This window comes from Tiliqua scincoides, chromosome 3 (genome assembly GCF_035046505.1).
Source record: "Tiliqua scincoides isolate rTilSci1 chromosome 3, rTilSci1.hap2, whole genome shotgun sequence".
Lineage (NCBI taxonomy): Eukaryota > Metazoa > Chordata > Lepidosauria > Squamata > Scincidae > Tiliqua > Tiliqua scincoides.
The window spans coordinates 189,009,282-189,032,083 of record NC_089823.1 but is presented as its reverse complement, the minus strand read 5'-3'; the positions used below and the strand labels follow the sequence as shown (position 1 = coordinate 189,032,083).

At 45.6% G+C, this 22,802-nt stretch overlaps 2 protein-coding genes across 2 annotated transcripts; one reads left to right on the top strand and one right to left on the bottom strand.

The window, feature by feature from the left end:
- Nucleotides 1-1,298: 1,298 nt before the first annotated feature.
- On the bottom strand, nucleotides 1,299-12,659 carry TWNK (twinkle mtDNA helicase). Its single transcript, XM_066622219.1, has 5 exons — nucleotides 11,355-12,659; nucleotides 10,140-10,380; nucleotides 7,795-7,902; nucleotides 6,832-6,973; nucleotides 1,299-6,056 (listed from the first exon to the last, which is right to left on the bottom strand). The coding sequence occupies exons 1-5, from the start codon at nucleotides 12,559-12,561 to the stop codon at nucleotides 5,736-5,738; spliced, it is 2,019 nt and encodes a 672-aa protein (XP_066478316.1). The 5' UTR covers nucleotides 12,562-12,659; the 3' UTR covers nucleotides 1,299-5,735.
- Nucleotides 12,660-13,340: 681 nt separating this feature from the next.
- Nucleotides 13,341-19,047, top strand: MRPL43 (mitochondrial ribosomal protein L43). Its single transcript, XM_066621758.1, has 3 exons — nucleotides 13,341-13,530; nucleotides 17,991-18,097; nucleotides 18,799-19,047. Exons 1-3 carry the CDS (start codon nucleotides 13,400-13,402, stop codon nucleotides 19,026-19,028), a joined length of 468 nt encoding a protein of 155 aa, XP_066477855.1. The 5' UTR covers nucleotides 13,341-13,399; the 3' UTR covers nucleotides 19,029-19,047.
- The last annotated feature ends 3,755 nt before the right edge of the window (nucleotides 19,048-22,802 follow it).

Sequence of the window (22,802 nt, the reverse complement as noted above, 5' to 3'; positions counted from 1 at the left end):
TCAGTAAAAGATGTTGCCTTGATGCCTCCCATTTCATCCTGGTGGCCAAACAGAGGGGAATGTACTGACCAGACCAGACCAGGTTGCAGCTTTATTGAGAATTCATGTTCTGGCAGCCGCTAGCTGATTCCGGGGTTTTGAATCCAGATAGTGTATTGCATGAAACAGAAATGAATGGGTTGGGGTAGAGGAGAAACAGTATCTGTATTCAATATTCCAATGAAGAAAACAAATAATTTACAGGGAAAGCAGAGGTGAAGGAAGTCTTCATTCACTCACCCTGGCTGATCCCACTCTGAGACATATATCTTTTCAGCACAGGTGGTGGGGTGTGAGACAACCAAGGGTTCTGTCAGACCATGCCATAGTTGTGGCACAGATGTTCAGCAGTGTCTCTGTGTCACTTCAAGTATTAACAGAGCCCTGAAGAGTTCACAGTTCACTTTCCCCTCATGATAGTGGGGACTGGAGTCAGGGACCTGATAGTGGGCATAAGGTCTGATGTATGTGTAGTGCTCATACTTTGCCTGACATATCTAGATAAAGACCCCTGTCTGGAACCCTGGAGAACCACAGCCAGTTAGACCAGGGGTGTCCAAACATTTTGGAAGGAGGGCCACATCATCTCTCTGACACTGTGTCAGGGGCCAGGAAAGAAAGAATTAATTTACAATGTAATATTTGAATAAATTTACATAAATGAATATATTAGAGATGGCACTTATATGAATGAATGGCCAGCCTTTCCTTCGCTACCACTGCTGCATCACAGATATGAATCAGGAAGTAGTGGAGGGAGCCCTTGTCTCACAGCTCAGATGAGAGGTTGAACAGTTGTCCTCATGCTGAGAGCAGTTGCTTCAGGCCAGCACGGGTTCCAGCAAGTCTCTGGAGGGCCAGAGGCTCATTGGAGACTGGTGGCTCCCCAAGGGCATGACGGGAAGCCTCCGAGGGCCGCAAGTGGCCCCTGGGCCGGGGTTTGGGCACCCCTGAGTTAGACAATACTGAACTAGGTGGACCAATAGTCTGATTCAATAAAAGGCAGCTTTATGTGTTTATCATGCTTGTACTGACATGTATCTGACTGTCCATCTTCAGCCTAGCATTCCAGGGTTAGAAGAATTGCCTGAAGGCCAATGATGAAAGAATGTTTTGCTGGTTCTAACTGAAAGAAGTTTGAAAACTCAGGGCTATAGTTTTATGTATCTGAGGGCTACTACTGATCCCTAGAATTGATTGTCATGATATTAAGAAACATGAGGCATTTGCTTATTTTGAAAATAAAAATCATCACCCTTTATTGTCTTGTCTCACTAGAAATGAAAATAAGTTCTGGTCAAGCATCTCAAGATACAGAATAACTAAAACTTTAAAAAGCATTTTGTAGGCTCCCTTTGATCCCTAGCACTCTACATGCATGGTTTCTTGCAGGAAATCCTATAAATTTTTACTCAGAAATAAGCTCCACTGTTCACAAAGGAACCTGATCCTAGATAAGGGTCTATAGGCTTGCAGCCTTATGGCCCAGTCCTATCCAATTTTCCAGCACTGGTGCAGCCGCAGTGCAGGCCTGAGGCAAGGGAACAAATGTTCCCTTACCTTGAGGAGGCCTCCATAACTGGCCCTCCACTGCAGGATGCAGTGTATGCCCCATTAGTACAGCTGCAGAAGCACTGAAACGTTGGATAGGATTTGGGCCTTCGTCATTCAAACAGGGGTAGAAATTAGTCCCCTTCCCAAAAGCAGTAAGAATACCAATTTTTCACAAGATTTAGGAAGGGAGCCCTTTAAATACTTCATGGCTCTTCAAACCAAATCCTAGTTGAAGAATATCCAAGCACACAGTTGCAAAAGACTCGCATAAAAGTTTTATGAATTTTTTCGGCACTGAGGGGGCCCTAAGATCTTGTTTTTTGACCTTGGGTTAAGCAACCAGATCAACAGAGGAAACTTTGGAAGAATTCAGAAACCGTAAATATACTCAGTTTATTAAAAAGCCATTTTTGCCTGGCCCACAGGTGTACACATTTGATCCCTGTTGCGTACATGCAACGTTGGGCAGAAATGGTTTAATGAGACTGAAAAGCTAAAGAATGGCACTCAATTTTCATCTCCCTATGTATTTTGCGAAAACCATTTCCCACTCACAGTGGACCAAAAATATTCAAGCACAAAAGAACATTTATAATAATGAAATACCCTTTAAAAAGCTGACATCAATCTTGGATTTCCTGCCGGCCATCCCAGTAGTGAGATTGCACACTGAGTATCTTACATTGATAATGAAATAATTTATTGTCCTTAATTAATCCTTGATTTAACCTCTAAGTTTGGATGAAAAGGGCCTTTCCCATGTCTCCAAAGCTGATTGCTCCTCGAAGCCACCCTCCCAGTTTTATAAATTTTTTTTCAGTCTTCTGAAATCTGCACTATTCTGTGACAAACCTTGCTTAATTGCAAATTCAGATTCTGGAAAAGGAAAAAACATAGGTGAAAAGGCTGAATAAAACATTTCATTTCCAGGAGGAATTGAGAGGCAAAATGGTGGAAAATTGCAGTAGTTTAAAAGAAAATACAGTGGTACCTTGCATAACGAATGCCCCGCGCAGTGAAAAACTCGCAGAACGAAAGCGTTTTGCGAAGTTTGGTAACTCGCACAATGAACTTTTATGACCCGTGCTTCGCAAGACGAATTTTTGTTTTGTTTTGGTTTGACTTAAGGGGGGATCTTCATGCCAGTTTATGAACCTGTTCACCCTAGTAAGGGGGGGATCTTCATGCCAGTTTATGAACCCGTTCACCCTAGTAAGAGGGGGATCTTCATGCCAGTTTATGATCCCATTCACCCTAGTAAGGGGCGGATCTTCATGTCAGTTTATGATCCCGTTCACCCTAGTAAGGGGCGGATCTTCATGTCAGTTTATGATCCCGTTCACCCTAGTAAGGGGCAGATCTTCATGTCAGTTTATGATCCCGTTCACCCTAGTAAGGGGCAGATCTTCATGTCAGTTTATGATCCCATTCACCCTAGTAAGGGGCGGATCTTCATGTCAGTTTATGATCCCGTTCACCCTAGTAAGGGGCGAATCTTTATGTAAGTCCCATTGTGCTTGCTCCCAGGAAAGTTTGCACAGGATTACAGCCTTCAAACTCCCCACTCAGCATCCCCCCATCGCTCATTCACCCTCTCACTGCCCCATTTCCTTCACGTTTCCCCCCATGATCACGGCAAAAGCAAGCAATTGAGTGCAGCTGCTCTGTCCTCCCCAGCTTAGAGCACAATCCTGTGTGTGTCTCCTCAGAAGTAAGTCCCATTGTGCTTACTCCCAGGAAAGTGTGCACAGGATTACAGCCTTCAAGCTCCCCACTCAGCATCCCCCCCCCCGTTTTTGAAATCCTCTGTATAGTATGTATGCCTTTAAAGAGCACTTAATAAACACTTTGTAAACCAAATTTGACTTTGTTCTGACTTTTCTTGCCCATAGGAACGCATTAATTAAATTTCAATGCATTCCTATGGGAAAACGCGCTTCGCAAAACGAAAAACTCGCATAACGAAAGGACTCGCGGAACGGATTAATTTTGTTATGCGAGACACCACTGTACAATTTCCCTACAGAAAAGGGAGAAAAGCTACTTGCCACTAGCCAGTATCTGAATTGTAACAAAATCCTTATTTTATTATCTGTTAATGAAACGTCCTGCTTAACGTCACTTCTGGCCCTCAGCAGGCTCCATGGATGCTATTCGATCCACTGTATGAAACGAGTTTGAGACCCTTGGCCTAAAGCTTCAAAGCCCTACCTAATCAGGTACCCAAATGACTGCCTCCTCCCTGTATGACAGCTGAGGTTATTTTCTTCAGGGGTTCCTGCCCTTCAAGGTCGGGCAGGTAGCTAGCAGAGAGATTACTGTCTCATGATTATATAATTTTCTCTTAAGAGAAAATTATATAATCTATAAACATACAGGTGCCAGGGAAACCCTGCCCAGTTAACAAGATCTTGTTGGGTAGTTTGTTTCACTGTCTTTGGTTGTGGTTATCTGTTTAAGATCTGTAGTGGCCAGTACTACTTTTGTTCTGTTTTCCTGTCTGAGCTCAGGGTTTTGTTTAGATTTGTATTGTTTATATTATTTTTAGGATTTTTAACCTCATGAGCCACTATGTGTACCACCCTGTGATAAAACAGCGACACAAAAAAACATTTTAAAATAATAAATAAATATGTTTGAATGAACTGGCTTCTGTAGTCACCAGCTCTTGAGATGAAGCAGAATTAAACTGATAGGGAGGCAGTGGAGGAACTGTTAGGATGCAAAATGACAGGAAATGACTCTCCTGTAGACATTCCATTTGAAAAAACTAGTGACAATCTAATGTAGGCTGACCTCTTGTGGACAATAAAGAACATCACACATAATATACAAACTTTGAGGATTTTCTTTAAGTAAAACGGGACAATATCCAACACAATGTCAAGTAAACCATAATTCCTGCACTCTAGAATGCATGGGTTATTCTGAACAGAATTCAAGATGGAGGTTCCTATTCCCAGCGTGAGGTCACACCAAATCACAACCAATATTATGAACCTGGATTCAGTCTCTGAAACATCCCGAGAGGGCTGAGAAGACTGAAGAAATACACTCTGCTCTCACTTCAGAGCCTTGCCTTCCGTGCATTTGTCAGTTTTCAAAAAGCAGCATTTCCTACAATAGATGGATCTACAAGAATCTCATACTGGCTCTCTCTTTCTCAACTCTGCTTTCCCTGACCCTGATACACCAGATGCATTATTTCCTAAAAATGCACGACTTAATTGAAGGGGGGTGAACAAGAAAAAAATTGAGCCAAATTTAACTGAAATGTTTGATTGGTTTGGAAAGGGTCCCCACCCCCCATAAAGCTGCATCACTTTCCTTAATGGCAGCTTTTAAACAACCCTTTTGTAATACCCTGAGTAGTGTGGTTTTTCCTTCATAAGATCCACATTAGGAGCCACATTAGGCTAGAACAGTAAAGCCCAGAGCTAGTAAGAAGCAGGCACATAAGGCAGAATTGGCAGGGAAGAAATTTCAGGTTGGTCTCTTTTATGCTCATCATTTAATCTCATCCCACAGCCAAGACTTGCTGTCACAACTAAGCCTGGTTATGCAAGTCTAAGCCTTACTGACCCCCCACCCCACCCCCACCCCAGTGCAACCTGCAATTCCCTCTTGCTGTTTCAGTTCTGGGATAGGGAAGGAAAGCAGAGCTCACAACTTCTCAAAGTCAACCAGTGGTTTCATACTACAATTGCTCACAAGAGAGTCTAGATGGCAAGTGGGACACCATGATGGGAATATATAACCGCACTAGCTGACAAACCTTTATTTTGTTCACCTATCAGTTTGAGAATCACAAACAAAATCTTGTCTGCCCCACTGTTCCTCGGGGGCATTTTCCACTGTTTGTAGCACCTGAGAAGAGAGAGAAAACGAGGCCCAAGCCAAGGTTATGCTGAAGACCACAAAAGTCCAGATTATTGGTTGACAGTAGAGGGTATTGAGATTCCTATGTCTGACTACATATCTCTTAAATACCTGTAACACTTGATCCTGAAGGAAAACCACTGACAACACAGCAAGTCAATCTGCTGCCCAGGTCCTTTGCTCAGAGTCAGATTATTGCTGTTGCAGTCAGGGGAAGACAGTGATTTTGCTGGCTTTCTGAACAACAGGGACAAATCTCTTCCTCATGATTTGTTGAGACCATCAGGGGCAGCCCCTGGGGCAGAGGCTGTGTTGGGTGACTGCGATCGCTGCTTCTTTGCAGCCCCACCAGCACCTGCAGGAGCTTTCTTGAGAGGTGCCTCATTATCGTCTTTTACCTTCTTCAGTTTGACTTTGTTTTTGATGGGGGCAGAGAAGGTGAGGGATGTTTTGTTGAATTCCAGAGGGAAGATTCCCACATCTCCATCAAAGCGATTCTTGGAGACCTGCAAATAGCGCTTGCCTGGGCCTGTCACCAGCTTCCTGTCCTGCAGAATCAGCACATTGTCAGCTTCCTGGCTGGCCTGTAAAAGAGACATGAAAGAAATATCCTTTGTCTAGACTAGAGCAAGGATGTACAGCACTGAGTGCCTTGGCAATATCATATATTTACATGGCAATATCAAGAGCAGTCAGAGGGCTGCAGTTAGACTCATCACGCAAGAAATGTCAACAAAACTTGCATTGAAAGCAGTGGTTGCAGGATGATTCTGCCATGATGCTGCCACACTTTCCCTGGGCTTGCTGCTTTTGATAGTCTTAGTATTTTACTCCAAATGCAATTCCTGGTATTTTGAGACACATGGCAATTTCTCCAGCTCACTAGTTACTCTTCCAACCACCAAGGTTAAGAATCATGATCATAACCCAACACAATCAAAATATTGACACTACTCTTTCAAATCGAACAGACACAACCCAGCCAAAGTTAAACACTTTAAAAAACCTGTAAATTTCAGTGGGAGAGAATTAAGTATATGCCCAACTAAGACAGTTGACCAAAATCATTCTAGTTTCATCACTAGATGCTATTAGGCACACTGACTAAAACTTCTAGCAGGTATTAATTTGTGATGTAGTTACGCAGGACTTTTGAAATTCATTCCACTTTTAAGAGTCAATAAATAGTCAGAAAGAATCAGAACGCTGAAGTATTACCTGCTGTGAACAGGTAACTCCAACAGCCCAAGGCTGATGAAAAAGAAAAATCCTGAAGCTCTAAGTTAGCTGGCAAATATAATGCTCCACAAACCAAAGCTTAATCACTTTCCCACAAAAGCCTTACCAAGAAGTTCTCACCTTTGCAGAGCCAAAAATTGAAGCTGTTTGCAGCTCCCGCTCTTCGTCTTCCTTCCGAGGATGAATGACCAGAGTCACATGACAGTTGTTGTCTGTAGCAAACTTCCGGAAAGCACCCACAATATAATCTTGGACAGCAAGCCTGGAATTGCAATATAGTAGAGTACACACAACTTGGTGCAAAGCTCATGGTTGACTGCACTTGCCTGGCTTTCTGCTTGAATACATTCATACTAAACTGGCAACTGGTTTACTTAGGGCCAGTACACACATAATCCTTCCAGTTGGTTTCTTAACCATGCGTGATTGAGAGAGAACCATGAGATTGCACCCTCTTGGAACCAGCATTCTTGCTTAAGCAGGATTTGAATCCCTGCTAACTGGTTAAGAGGCACTTTTTCAAGTGGGTGCTCCTCTTTTATTTAGCAGGGGGAGAGTAACTGGCCCTCCTCACCCCAGCAGTGTCTTTTCTAGTGGCTGTCTGCTGGTGTTGCATCTTTTTAGATTGTGAGCCCTTTTGGGACAGGGAGCCATTAGATATTTGATTTTCTCTGTAAACCACTTTGTGAACTTTTGTTGAAAAGTGGTATATAAATACTGTTGTTGTTGTTGAATCTAGCTTGGAACCTAGTAATGCAGGAACCTGGTTAGCCTTAACTGCTCCTAATGTCACTGTCAGTACAATCCTTAACTATGGTTAAGGCAGGAATTCACATTCTGCAAGAGAAAAGGTAGGGAAAGGAACCATGTGATCCTGTAGGTTGCCTCCAATTGCTTAACCATGGTAAACAAATGAGAAGCATTATGTCATCACTTATCCTAAACATTGTTAGAACTGGGTTGTAACCACAGTGGTTACAGGTCACAGTAACAAGGAAATTGACACTGAGTAGACAAAACAGGAGGAACACAGTGCAGCACAGTGATTCAAGGTCAAAGAAAGGATGAAGCAAGAGGTTATACCTGTCCACAGTGAGCTGCTCCTGGCCCATCATGAACTGGAGATTATCAATAACCACGTGGCTGATGTCATACATGTATACAGCGTGCCGCATGGTGTCTATCACTGTCCTACATGGGAGAAGAGATTACCACAGTTACACAGATATAGAAGACAACTTCCATCATGAGTCTCAGTTTAGGATGATGGAAATAAGATCTGGAAATGTTAGGTTCTGCCCCAAAATTTCCACACTTTGCATGGAACACAGAAACAATAAAATACTGATGTAACTTGAATATCATCATCCAAATGGTTCATTGACATAAATGTATTTTTGAGCCACTGCGGGCTGCCAGGTTGCACTCAGGATGCCGCAGTAGTCATTTTGGCGCTGCAGCAGCCCCATGCTCTGGCAACTCAGGATTGGGTTGCCTATCCTACGTATCCGACAGCAAGGAAACCATAAAGCATTGCACAACACAATACAAAGTGTGGTTACTCCACACTTTGGAAACCAACTGTGCCCCTCTGCAACATACTATTCATAGTCTTACTATATTACTGCTTTTCAGCCAACACACTCCAAATAGCTTACAATTCAAAATACAGGTGCAGCCTATTTATCCACGGATTTTTTTAATCTCAAAGCAAATGGAGTGGGGGTACTGAAAGTTACACACACCTTTGCCTCCTTTGCCCTGCGCTGGCCTCCGTTTCCAGGCAGCCCAAAACACTGCAAAAAGGCTCTGCCTCGCCCAGGCAGGGAACAGCCCTGGAGCCATGGAAGAGGTTCCCCTTTTGAAGGAACAGTAACATTCCTGGAGCCCCTGAGCCAGCAAAAAGGTTGAAGGGGGGGGGCAGAAAACCCTGTGTAACCAGAACCCGTGCAGCAAGGTGGAGCTTGAGCTCACTGGGCAGGTGTGGTAGCAACAGAGGGGATTGCTTTAAAAAAATCAGGGAGTGTTTGCCGAATTCCCCCCCCCCCATGATGCAGGCAAGCAAGCAAGCCTTCCCACCAAGCAAAATATGAGATATAGTTTACAATCCTCTCCACACTTTCCTGGGAGTGACTACAATGGGGCTTACTTCTGAGTAGAAACACATAGGGCTGAAAAGCTCAGTATACCACCTGTGAAAGAAGCAGGACAGCTGGCAACGGGGAGGGCTCAGGAGGCGGAGGCAAGAGGGAATTGCTTAAAAAAACCCAGGGAGTGTTTGCCAAATTCCCCCCCCCCCCATGACGCAGGCTCTCCTGCTCCAGCAAGCCTTGGAGAGACAGGTGAGGGTGAGCAGAGAGCCGGACTACAAAAGTCCCAGAATGCTCCAGGGCAGAGGAGCTTCCATAATGATGGCCAGGGAGGGCTGCAGGAGCAGCAGCTAAGAGGAGGAGGAGAACCTGCAGCGCTGTTGGGAGGCCACCTGGGACACAGAGGACGAGGCTTCCCAAGCAAGCTCACCATTCCAACTGTGAAAGAAGCAGAACAGCTGGCAACAGGAGGGCTGAGTAGGGAGGGGATTGAGAACAGCTGCCTTAGTTTCCTTCCATCCGGAAGTGTCAGGATGCAGCGAATTTGCTTAACTCTATGGCATTTAGCACAACGTGTTTTTTGTTAATCGTGCCAAGTCACGGAACGGAACTAACACAGATAAATAGGCTCCACCTGTAAAAGCTTAAATTAAAATCTAACAGACATAATGCAGAAAAAAATAGATGGGAAGAGAAAAATAAACAAATGCAATTGCCATCTCTAACATTATATACAGGTTAAATAATGACCAGAAAGAATGGCCAGTGTAGGAGACTCTTCTGGGAGAAGAGACAAATAGCAGTTGATTCCAGTCAGACTGTTGAAGGGAGGCCTTGCTATTTCGCCCTAAAGCAACTAGATTTTGTCAGTCCCCTTAAGCTTCATGGAAGAACCATGCAACACACTAGCTACTTCAAGCTACTTCTCAGTTTTTGAAACAGAATTTCCAAAGGTTGTCAATGACAGTATTACCCTGGAGTTGCCCTGTGACTTTTCCAGCATGCTGTCTTTATGTAGGCGCAGATGGAACACTAATTTGATAACCTGGGAGACAATGCATTGGCCAAGTCAGCAAAGGATTCCTGGGGTCCGATTTTAGTACTGTACTAGTGCTGACTCATGTGGCAGGTCTTCCACTTCCCTTATGCTCAGATTTGTACCACATTTACATGCAATTTATTTCCATGAATTTCAGAGAACCTCCCTTCCAAGTGAAAATGATAAGAATGGCAATCTTAGCATCAAAATCAATTAAGAACCACCCCACATCAACCACATTAGCATCAGAGACATTAATAGAAAGCATGCAGGAAGGGAGTTGCCTTCCCAAACTTTACTTGATATTCTGATGTCCGTGGAAAGTCATGAAGTACAGAGGAAGATCCTCAAACTTGTCTGCCCACTCATCAAACTTTTCCAGTTGCTCTTCCAGCCTCCCCATTGCAAACTGGGTAAGCATGATCTTGGCCAAACGCACATTGTTGATCTCAAAGCTGCCCCACAAGGTATTCACCCCCTGCATGCAGAGATCCAGGGCGTGTTCACTGATGAAGGTTGTCTTTCCACTGCCAGTTGGTCCTAGTGCAGAGAGAAAAGAGCAAAATTTGTAGAAACAGACAGGTCTTTCCAACCTACATGAGTGAGGGTTTAACCTTGAGTTTACAGGCAAACTGATCTGTCTTTTTAAGCATGCATAGAAAGTAGAAACTGCACACTTTACATACCCTAAAGAATCTCGCTGGCCAAATGACACATGCTTAGTTAGCTCCACAGCACTGAATCTTTCCCATTCATGGAAAAAGATCTTGGGATGGAAAATTGGTCGGTGGCTACAACAAGGAATACAAAAAACTAAAAAACCAGTTTAGCCACTCCTAACTAGTAGAATCAGAATCAAGTTTATTGGCATAAGCCATGGTGTAAGCTTCCTCATGAGGAAGCTGCTTGAACCATTCACTAATGAGGTTATACTATATCTCCAAAACTAGACGTGATAGGCATCCAAAAACGGATGCCATTTTTGGAATCGGCACCCCAAATATACCCAGGAATTGGCGCAACATTTAAGGAAGCAAAATGTGTGTTGGCCTATGTTAGAGGGACAACAATGGTCTTGGAGTGAATCCTGAGATATCTCCTGGCCGTAACCCTTGAGGCAATTACGTTGAACCTTACCACAGTTAAAGCACACCTCTCTCTAGGGTCTGACATCGAAGACAAGTAGGTTGCCATTTTCCAAACTGGTATGGGATGGAATGATCTAAGGGACAGCAGACCTTTGTGACCAGTGCAGAAAGACTTTGCAATGTGATATCCAGCAATCTATCTACAATCCTCCAATAAGTCTCAGAGTATCTAGTAGTTCAAAAAACCATAACTTATAGAGGCCTTGTGAGTGGGTCATTAGAATGTGCTAACAACATATTGCAAGAGGCTGTACAGAAGGAGGACTTTCAGGTAACAGGTTGGGTCTGACAAAACTAGGATGAAGAAGAATTACACACTCACTCACAGGGAAAAGGGAGAGGGGAAAACACCACATAACCTGTCACCTGTGAAGACAGTGAGCTCCCCTTTGCGATGGCCCTTGAGAAGTCTGTTCAGTTCAGGGAAACGAGCCCATTTGACCCCAGCCACCTGCTCAACATTGACCAGCTCTCCAAACACTTCTTCCCTCAGCTGACGAAATGAAATGATGGACTTGTGACCCGCAGGAAGGGCAGAACGTAGAATCTTGGTGAGGTTCATACCACGGGCAAAAGCTTCCAAGGGGCAGAGTTGTTGGTCACTAGGTTGCACCAAAGAACAACGCTTAGGGTTCAGTTTGCGGGCAAAGAGTTTGGCAGCCTCCCAGGAGCGGAGATCCTCCCCTAACCACAGGGTGATGCGCTTGAACTGTTCTAAGTAGGGAAGAAGGGCTGGGGGGAGGCAGGAAATCCCACGAGGCAGGGCTAGAGTGGGCAGCCCAGTCATCTGATGCAGCACCAAAGTATCCACCTCACGGCCAGTCAGTACAAGTTCCGTATCTCGGCGGCCGATCAGTGGCAACCCAAAGAGATTGTGGTAAGCGCTCGGGCGGGGTAAGGTGTTCTCCACGTAGTGCGTTGTCTCTCCTTGGCGCTCAACCTTCAAGAGCTTTAACCCTTTTAGGCTGGTGCCACGGGGGCTGAACCACGGGAAGACTAAGGCTTGGACCGTCCGCAGATAGCGCACACCAAAGCGTTTAAGAGTGACGTCCGACACACTGGAAAGGCCAAACCTCGCCTTGGCTTCCCGCGTCTCCTGCTCATCCAGCAGCTCCCAGAGGGGCAGCGCTCGCTCCCAGATGTGCCTGGCGTCCTCGTCCGCTTGAGTCCTTTGCGCCTCCGTCTCCTGCAGGCCACCCACCGTCATCCCTGTGTGCCGCAGTTCCACGCTGGCCTGGAAATCCTGCCAGCTGCCCTCAGCGAGTGAGGCCGTGCAGACGAAGCGGCCGGTGGTCTTGTCGATGAAGAGGCTGTAGCTGTGGCGGAGCTCCTGCTTCTCCTCCACAAAGATGCTGGGCGCGTGAAGGCAACTGTAGCCGTCATGGAAGGGAACGCCCTGCGCCCGCAGGTACTGGCGGATCTCGGTGGTTGAGGTGGGGGGGACGGGCCCCTCTGGGGACGGCAGGGTCTCCTTCTTGTAGTGCCTGCAGCAGCGCCTGCCCGTGAGGATCCCCCTGCCCCCAGAGGGCCTGTGCCTCGAAAGGGGACTCAGGGAGCGGGCGGGAAGCCACATCCCTTCCACAGCAGAGGCAGAAGACTGCCTGCTTAGGGCCAGGCTCCCTCCTCTGCCCCAGCCCTGACAGTGCCCAGCCACATGGCCTTCACCCAGGCCACCCCACGTGCCACCCTGCCAGGCATCTCCTGCTCCCCCAAGCACCCGAGGGACCACCTCAGCTCCCCCCCACCCTGAGCTCCACCTCCCCCCCCTGCTCCTGCTCCTCCGTCCTCCACCCCAACCGCCTCCCCTCCACTCAGGTGCCCCCCGCCACAGGCACAGTCCTGCCCCCTCCAGCCACAGGCTCAGGCCTCCCTCCCGTTGCTACGCAACCCGACAGCTCTGCCCCCCCCCACTGCGCGTGCCTCAGCAGCACCCGCACCATCCCCTCACACGCAGCCACCGTGACCGCGCCATTGCCCCAAGCCCGGAACCCAAACAACAACGTCACTTCCGGGAGTGGCTGGCGCCGGGAAAGCCCGCCCGGAAACTCATTTTCCCCCTCCCACAACCATAGAGCCACGGATCCTAGAGTGGCACTGCTTGGCGGAGGTCCATTTTAAGTCGCCAAAGGGTTGCTAGTGGCTGCAAGCCTAGCCACACTTACCTGGGAGTAAGCCCCATTGACTACAGTGGAGTTACTTCTGAGTAACCATGCAGAGGACGGGGCTCTCAGGACCTCCTGGCTGCCTCTATTGCCTCTTATACACATGACAGACAAGCAGGAAGACCCGCCCTCAGACCATGGAATGGCTACTCTAGCCGAGTGGTGGGACTTCCTCCCGACTCTGTGTCCACTTCCTGCCTCACTTCTGGCTCGCCTCCCGTGGCCGCCGCGCGGGCGTTGGAGGCGAGCATGACCGGCCGGGGCACCCCGAGCCGCTTCCTGACCAGCGTCCTGCGGAACGGGCTGGGCCGCTACGTCTGCCAGCTGCAGCGCCTCACGCTCGTCCTCAGCCGGGACTCGGCCAGTTCGCGCGGCGCCAGGTGGGCGAGCGCCCCTCTTCCCCCCAGAGCGCTGCAGGCTGAGCTGCGACCTTCGCCACACTTATCCCGGAGGAAGCCCATTGACTATAATGGGGCTTGCTTCTGAGTAGGCAGGCAGAGGGTTGGACTCTGAGGGGGTCATTCGGCCTTCAGAGGACACACTGTATACCGCACTGGAAAATGGTGTTTCTCAAGCAGTGTTGCAGGTGCCACCAGTGGTGCCTGAAGTGGTATCTGGTGAACCCTGCAACCTGGCAAGGAGACCAGGAACATGACACAGCAGGCAGCAGCAGGAGGCTTGGCTCAGTGGGCAGAGCTGCAAAGCCTGCTTTTCCGTGCTCCAAAAGCCCTCCGCCCACCTGGAGCCTCTTCCTGGTGTTTGTGGCGCTGCATCTGGCCTCCCAAACCAGAAGTAATTGGCAATGATGTCATCTCCAGTCACTTCTGGTGGTACTTGGAAAAGGTGGACCATGTGAAATGGAAAGTGGAGGACAAATCTTGAGAAACGCTGGTCTAGACCAAGCCTGCCCATGTGAACTGCCTTGAATGCTGACCCAAAAACAAAGACAATATATAAATAGCTATGCACCTATGCCTAGAATTGCCTCTCCTGTGTTGTTGCCCGGATTGGGCACTGAAAATAGGTGTCAGAGCTAAATCCTGTTTCCCATTCAGCCCCTGACTTCATCTCAATCCACAGGGGCAGACTATGCGGTCTCTCCCCCCCTTGCAAAAGTCTCTTCTCTTCCTGCCCCACATGAGTGACCCCTTAATCTTTAATCCTTGCACTCTGATTTTAACACTGATGTCAATCAGTGAGGCCTCTACACTTGGTCTCTCTATCCCTTGTAATGTGACTTTGTGCTGAACTCGCTTTAGCCTTATACTGCTTGATCCATTCTGCGGCTTCTCCAGTATATTACCCACAATGATTCCCTTTCCTCGTTCTCTATGTCTAGTTGTTTACCTATTTAGGGTGCAATCCTAACCAACTTTCCAGCACTAAGGTAAGGGTAATGCAACTCCGAGGTAAGGGATCAAACATCCCTTTAGCTTGAGGAGGCCTTCGTGAGTGCCACCCATGCAGGATGCAACACATGCCCCACTGGCACAGCTATGTCAGTGCTGGAAAGATGGTAAGGATTTGTGCCTTAACCCATTATACGTTGCATCTGATCTTATGGGTGTTTACTTGGAAGTGAACGCCATTGACTTTTGAATTCTGTTGAATGTTTCATAAAACATAATTCCAAATATATTTGAACTGGATCTACTTTTTCTCTTTCTCATTTCTTCTATTCCCAGGTTTCAACAAATAAATGCACCTTTTCTCCCTGATGCTCAAACTGTAATTTGTAACACTTTTGTGTCTTTCCTCATATCATGTGTTCTAACCTAGCCTGAGCTTGGAAAAAACAATAACTGACAACTGATCACTTATGTTTATGACAATACTTTTGGCCCAATCCTATTGGTGCCTAGTACTGTCAGAATGAGCATTCCAGTGGCATAGGTGCTTTCTGGCTGTCACAAAAGGCAACATGCTGGAGCTTGTGGGCTGGCTGCCACTGCAAGCAGCGGCTCTGCACACCAGAGGCCTCTGTATGCCTGCTGGCATTAAGGAGTGGAAGGGAGGCAGGAGAGGGTGAGTGGAAGGGTGTCAACAGGAATAGGAGGAGGTGAATCGGGACTGGGAAAAGGACTAGTTTGGTGTTAGTGGTGTCTGCCGAATCCAAACCCCCTTCCTAAACTCAATCCACCTTCATGGGTCCATGCGGACTTGTGCTAGCAGTATTGCTGGTGCAGATCCAAGTTGACCCACCCAGCTGGCAAGGGCTTATCCTGGCGCAAGGGAACAAAAGTTTCCTTATCCCAAGGAGGCCTCTGAAAGCTGAAATATCCCCACTGGATATGGCGGGTGGTACTACATTGCCACATTGAGAGGTAGTTAGGATTGGGCTGTTTGTTTTCTCCTTCATCACGTAGGGAGGAATGCAGCACATATTCCTTAGTCTGTGGACAAAAGAGATACTGTGAGGGCCTGAGTTTGAAGTTCTGAGATCAGGAAAAAATGTTTATAAATGGTCCTGTATTGTATCGCAGTTTGTTAATAGCTATTAACTACTAGGCTAATAGCACAATCTTATGCATGTTTTCTCAGAAATAGGTTGCATTGAGTTCAGTGGGACTTGTTGTCAGGTGTGTATAGGATTAGAATTTAAACCAATTTGGGGCCCAGTCCTATTCAACTTCCCAGTGCTGATGCAGCTCCGAGGTAAGGGAATCAATGTCCCCTTACCTTGTGGAGATCTCCGTGATTGCCTCCCCAATGCAGAATGCAGCACGCTCCCCACTAGCACAGGTTCATCAGTGCTGGAAATTTGGATAGGATTTGGCCCTCAGGCTGTATGGAACTTTAGCTGTTTTATAGCACAAAATTGGTTACTTTTTAATAACATGAAGTATGTTGTGGTGAGTCTTGTGGAAGGAACATATGGAAAGTGACTATGTATATAAAATATTTTGTAGAAGATAATCCCCAGTAAGGTGGGTGGAAATCTTCTTTGCTCTGGTGTGTATAAAATCATGCCCCAAAGCAATAAACTGGTGATGTTGAGATTTCTTGTGTCTCTAAGATGAGCTATGATTCACTTGCTTATCCAGAGCTATTTGGTTGTGTTTATAGAAAGTAAAGCTTCTGTCCTTTCAGGTACCTCTGTAATGCCCTTTTTATTCCTGCATTCTGGCAAATGATTGGAACCTCCCATGGAAGGCTCATCCGATCCTCCCCCTCTTGACATTTAGATGTAGGGAAAACCATCTTATTCTGATGAGTCTTGAATTGCTATCCCCGAGTTGGTGGGTTTGTTGAAACTGGTATGCTTGCTGCTGTGTGTTTCTTCTATTTGTTAAATTGCTCTGGTCTTTTTATTGTATTGCTTAATGTTTATTTAGTTCTTGTTTTGCTCTTTTGTACAGTATGCAGAAGGGCCTTTAGGTAGAAAAATGACTTAGAAATATATTATATCTTTTTGAGACATCTCTTACCATGATATGGGCTAATCCAGTGGTTCTCAAACTCTCAGGGAGAGTTTGAGCTGTTGTAAGTCTTGACGGGGGGAGGGCAGTGACATGATTTCCAGGATTGCATCACACAAAGGGAGGGTCTGAGAAGCCTCGTGTGGGGCTCTGCAAAGCTCACTGCAGCATGGAATGAGTGAAAAACGTGATAGCAACCCACTTCCAGGTTGTGGTCGTGATCATGTTTTTTATTGTTTCCAAGCTGTGGGGAGCCCTGAAGAGCCCCCCACAGGAGACAAGGCTTGATAGAGAAAAGCCTCCTCTGCGCCTGCTGCAACATGATCCCCAGGATCATGCCTCCACCCTGCCTCCATCCCTTCCCCCTGCCTCCACCCCTTAAGGTCACAGAACACAGCGTTCTCAGGCTGAGGCGTCACAACACCCCAATTTGAGAACCACTGGGCTAATCTGTTGGGTGTTCAAGGCTGGGAGGTTGGAGCCTTAGCCGAACAGTATGTCTTGCTATCCTCCAGTATGTCTTGCTATCCACTTTATACACAGCGTGACTTAAAAGGGGAAAATCTGCCTGCCATGCAGTTATGTAACTAAAATACTGTATATAAATGTAACTAAAGTAGTTAGCTGAGACCACTGAAGTTAAATGACTTCTTATAACTAAATAAAATGCCACTGTTATAATCGGTGATGAAGAACTTAACTGTTACATAGCATCTGTAGTTAAACCACTTTTTTGTTCTCTTACATCCTAGCATATTAAGGCCTTGCTAAAAGAAAGAAATGCATGTCCTAACCACTGTTTAGCTTTTATTCAGTATTATTCAACACCTCATTCAAAGAATAAGTGGAAATGGGGAGAGAATAGGTAATTTCTGCTGCTTTCAAAAAATATTGGTATATCTACTGTAGAGCTTTTTTATATATAATCCTCAAAGAGTTAATTTAAAAATAAGTACAATGTTCATAAAATGGTAGTGCTTTGTTCTGAATCTACTGCTGATTAGGGTGATTCAAGTTTTTTGTACTGAGTGAAAACAAAGTTGAGGTTCAGTATAAGTAAGCGCAAAATAATGCACAGTAGGGCAAAATAAAATTTCAGACTTGCTGATGGGCTCTGAACTGACACTAACCAGTAGATAGGATTATGGAGGATAGCTCAATGAAATTGCCAACTCAGTGGCCATAATTGGATGTAAGGCATTGCAGTTTATTAAGAAGGTGCATTGTCAAGACAGGCTCTTACGAAACAGTATCCTGCATCATATGGACTGTTGTCTACAACAGCTACAAGCTGATAGTTGACAAGAGCCCAGGTAACACAGCATATTTTATCCCTTATTAGTTCCTCTGCTTAGAGCCCTCTTTCAATTATTCAGTATTGTTTTTAAATGTTCCAGCAAGGCTCTTTTGTTTTGTTCTAGAGAATATGTTGAAGAAAAAGTGGTGGACTTTGCCAGGCAGAACCCTGGAATTGTGGTGTATGTGACCCCAAAGAAATGCAGGATTCCCACAGTAGTTGCTGAGTACTGTGAGTATGGGAAGTGCTATGTCACGATAGAACCAGATAATTGCTGGCATCTGCAGTGTCACTATTGATTATTAGAAACAAATTTAATAAGCAAGTGGATTTTTTTTTCAATAGGCTTATAGCAGAACAAGGTCCTTCCTGCTCTTGTAAGGCAGTTGCAACAGCTTTGCACTCTGTGTTGGAAGAATTGCATAGGGAGCTCTAAGCCAGCTCATAGTTGATAGCATTAAGGAGTAAGAGCTGTGCAGGTGTGGGAAATTAGTTTGAAGATTTTAACTCAGAAGCCTGTTCTGCCTATGACTTGTGGGACTTGCAACTAGATAATTATACATAGGATTGCAGCCTAAGTACAGTCAGCCTGCATCTTGCACAGGGGTTGAGTTCCAGAGTCAGCACTTAAAGCTAAAATTGCAAATACTGAAAAATGCCTTGAAAATCCCTGACTTCTGGAAAATGCATATTATCTCTTTAAAGAAGTCAAGACACAGGTTGGAACTGAAACTTAAAGTAGCTTCTTTCTCCTGCTTTCTTTCGTTACCTGATGTTGAAATTGTGCAAGTGTATCACATGCAAGATGTGGGCAGACTGTAGTTGAAACTTCTGGGAAGTGTAGTATGTGTCAGTCCAGGGAACGTTATCCCACCAGATAGAATGAGAGCAGTTCCAGATTTCATCCACCTTATTCTCTTATCTTTTTGCAGTGAACGGGGCTGTGAAGGAAGAGGATTTGAACAGCAAAACAGCAGATGAGATTTCAGCTGTCATCCAGAAACTGGCCAACCAGTCTGGCCTAGAAATGATTCGTATACGTAAACCCTTCCATACAGATAATCCCAGTATCCAAGGCCAGTGGCACCCTTTCACGAACAAGCCCAGTGTGCTCAATGTGCAAATCTTGGATCAGCAGCATCTCCAGGCCCCACAAAAATAAATCTATATTGGTGCAAAAATTATGTGGTGTTGATGAATTGGGAGTTGGGGCAAGAGCAGATACCCTCATTGCTGTTTGGAAAGCAATTGGAGGTGACAGGGATTTAATTCAGGTAACATCCGGTTCCCTACGAAAAGGGGCCCTGCAGGGCTAGGACCAGTGTTCTTTGTCTGCAAGCTAGTATCTGATGTCAGATGTCTTGCTTCTTGGTTGGTGGCTTTATCTATTGTCACAGACCAAACTAATTCTGAGCAACACCTAGGGCAAGGTTGGTTCCTGTTCCTAAAGTGAGTGGGTATGAGAATGGCAAGACAATGAGCTTCTATTTTGGTAACTTTCCCTGCTGTGCTTTGCGCTTAATACTATATGCTGAACCAGAAACGGGAAATAAGTGGAATTGAACTACTGAGGAATTCAGACAGGTTACTTGGTATGCATAGGGTGATACAGCAACTTACATCACTTTGCTCTTTCAGCTGTTTCCAATAACCACATTTCAAATTTTGTCCATGTGCTTTCCTCTTTTGTCTGATTTCACCTCACTTTTCCTTATTATCGTCAATGTTCTTATGCTTATTTTTCTTTTATTTCTATTTATTTAGTTTTTGCACACATTAGCTTGTGTTATATAGTTATTTACATTTTTTGCTTGCCAAAAATCAATTTGCAAGCTAAAGAAGACTGTGCTTTGACATTGATCCATTTTTTACTTTCCTCCATGCTCTGCTCCCTAGCCAAATGAAAGTGCAAGTCTTGCTGTGGTTATGAATACAGTAAAGCAGGAAAAGATAGTAGCATATACCTGCTGTCTTTGAAAGAAGAGCAGCCAGCATTTCCTACTCATTTACTTTCACCCATCATGAATACCTTTCTCTTGGTTATTATCCAGGCCACATAAAAGGGGTGCGTAGCACATTCCGGAGTCTCCAAACCCCAGTCCACAGGCCACATCTGGCCTTCAATACCATGTTAAGATACATGATGTGGCCCTTTGGGGTCAAAATGTTTCGAATCCCCTGCACTATATGGTGGTTATGGCAAGTCTGACCCCCTCCCCCATGCCTTTGGAGCGAGTATCTGTGCAACTCAAAAGTCTAGTGAAAGAGCTAAGAGATAGATGTCTGCTGCTGGACTGAGAAGCTTTTCAGTGGTTTTGGGAACTCAACAAGTGAAACATTAAGGAAGGATTCATGTGCTTCTGAAATACAGTATTGCCACCTTTGGGCCAGAATCCAGGATATTGGGGCTCACCAATAATCAGCATAGGGAAAAAATGGAATTCTCTATCCTGGTAATAGCAGGGCAGGGATTCAGGAGGCAAACTTATAACAAGCTTCTTGCCCTCCTCGTCCATGGGGTTTTATCAAAATAACAGTTATTTGCTTGGATTTGTATAACTGGAGATGCCAGAAGTAAAAACGCAGGTAGATTGTGTAGAGAAAACATGTAACCCAGAGGTACGATTTGGCTAGAACATTAGGTCTGAACTCACTAAGTGCTTGTGAGCAATCAAGCTATCCCAAACACATTTTGACCTTGGTTCCAGCCAGAAGAGATCTGCCTGAAGTTGCAATAACACCTAGAACATACTCTATATCATATGCATTCCACAACTGCTTCCTACATATGTGTCTCTCATCTTTCCTCCCTCCCCCTTGCTTCAAATACAAGTTAAAGGCAACTTTTCCTCCCTGCTGAGAGAATGTTGTCGCTTAATGGGAAGCACTAGGCAATCTAAATCAATTAAACAATACTGGCAGCAAAGGAAAAAACTACATCAATGCAGGTTGGCACAAGCGGGTCCTCACCTGGCCCCTGTGAGAAGTTGTTTCGTAGATGTGTCTGTGTTGGCCAGATTTTTGGCACATACGACAAGACATCACTTGGTGAAAAAGAATGAGAATATGAACTTGTGAAACTGTCTTGGTATACGGAGTCAGACCACAGGTCTAGGTGCCTAGTACTGTCTTTTGCAGGGGTATCAAACATAAGGCCCACAGGCCAAATGCACCCCCCAGAAGCAATTTTTCTGGCCCCCCATTATAATTGGGGTGCCCCAGCTTGGGCTATCTCATATCTTGAAAATAGGAACAAGATTTGCATGTTTTCTCTTCTGTCATTTGCAGCTAATGCATTTCTATGTGAGAACAAAGTGCTTATTTCTGGCCAACATCTGCTTAATGATGTCACTTCTGGCCCTCAGCAGGAGCCATGAATGCAAACTTTAGCCCTCTGTATGAAACAGAGTTTGACATCCTTGGTCTATTCTATTGCATGGCAGGGGCTCTCTAGACACTCTAGCCTGGTACCTAAGATCTTGTTAACTGGAGAAGTTTGAGCCTGGGGCTTCCTGCATGCACACTACCAAAGAGAGTCTACCTTTCCCCAGTAGAGCTGAAAGCTACGAGGGTCGACCAGAAAGTAATGCACCACATTTTTTTTCTCAGCCTACAGTAATGGTACGAATGCGAAACTTTAGATATACATTATTTGAATTTTCAGGAGTGCGCACACAAATTTTTGGTTTCTTCAGACAGCGTAGCTGCAGCAGTGTTTCGAAATGGCATCTGTAAGTGATGTACGTTACAAGCAGCGTGTCGTCATTGAATTTCTCACTGCGGAGAAAGAAACTGTTGGGAACATTCACAAACATTTGTGTACAGTTTATGGAGAATCTGCAGTCGACAGAAGTACAGTTAGTCGCTGGGCACAGAGGGTGAGGCCATTAGAAGGCGGTTCGGCAGAGCTCCAAGATTTGCAGCGTTCAGGGTGGCCATCCACGGCTGTCACACCTGACAAGATGCAGCTTGCTGATGTGCTCATTCGCGAGGACCGACGCATAACGACTAGGCAGTTGGCGCTGAAGCTGTCAATCAGCAAAGGAAGTGTGGATGCAATCATCCGTGCTCTTGATTACTCAAAAGTGTGTGCACGATGGGTTCTGCGCTGTCTTACGGTGGACCACAAATCTCTCAGAAAAAACATTTCTTCTGAGTTGCTGAAACGTTTTGAAGATGAGGGGGAAGCGTTCTTGTCCAGGATTGCGACAGGTGATGAAACCTGGGTTCACCATTTTGAGCCTGAAACAAAACTACAGTCGATGGAATGGCGTCATCCTCAATCTCCACAGAAGAAAAAATTCAAAGCAACTGCTTCTGCCGGTAAGATCATGATCACTGTGTTTTGGGACTGTGAGGGCGTCATACTCATTGATGTGATGCCAAGAGGCAGCACCATTAATTCTGAAGCTTATGTGAAGACATTAACCAAACTCAAGAAGCGCTTCCTGCAACTTCGGCGCCATAACAACCCAGGTGAATGTTTGATTCAACATGATAACACTCGGCCTCACACAAGTTTGAGGACTTCGGAACACATCACTAAACAGGGTTGGACTGTGTTACCCCATCCACCCTACAGCCCTGACCTAGCTCCCTCAGACTTCCACTTGTTTGGGCCATTAAAGGATGCCATTCGCGGAAGACATTTTGAGGATGACGAAGAGGTGATTCGCACAGTGCAGAAATGGCTTCGTGACCAGAACAAGGAGTGGTACCGACAGGGCATACATGCCCGTGTGTCTCGCTGGAGGAAGGCCATAGAACTGGATGGAGATTACGTGGAAAAATAGGGAGTGTAGAAGAAACATTCTTTCTTGTGTGTAAGTTTCATTGTGTTCAATAAATAATTGTTGAAGAAAAAAAATGTGGTGCATTACTTTCTGGGCGACCCTCGTATTAACTATCCTTGTTACAGGGTGTTCATGATGCATTT

Excerpts from the sequence above, each read along its gene's own strand:
- TWNK (XM_066622219.1), bottom strand. The coding sequence starts at position 12,561 with ATGTGGCTTCCCGCCCGCTCCCTGAGTCCCCTTTCGAGGCACAGGCCC. Across the intron at positions 10,381-11,354 it reads GGAGCTCACTGTCTTCACAG|GACCAACTGGCAGTGGAAAG; the intron begins GTGACAGGTTAT and ends TCTCTGCACTAG. Across the intron at positions 6,057-6,831 it reads CAATTTTTGGCTCTGCAAAG|GCCAGCCAGGAAGCTGACAA; the intron begins GTGAGAACTTCT and ends TCTCTTTTACAG.
- MRPL43 (XM_066621758.1), top strand. The coding sequence starts at position 13,400 with ATGACCGGCCGGGGCACCCCGAGCCGCTTCCTGACCAGCGTCCTGCGG. Across the intron at positions 13,531-17,990 it reads GCCAGTTCGCGCGGCGCCAG|AGAATATGTTGAAGAAAAAG; the intron begins GTGGGCGAGCGC and ends GTTTTGTTCTAG. Across the intron at positions 18,098-18,798 it reads CACAGTAGTTGCTGAGTACT|TGAACGGGGCTGTGAAGGAA; the intron begins GTGAGTATGGGA and ends ATCTTTTTGCAG.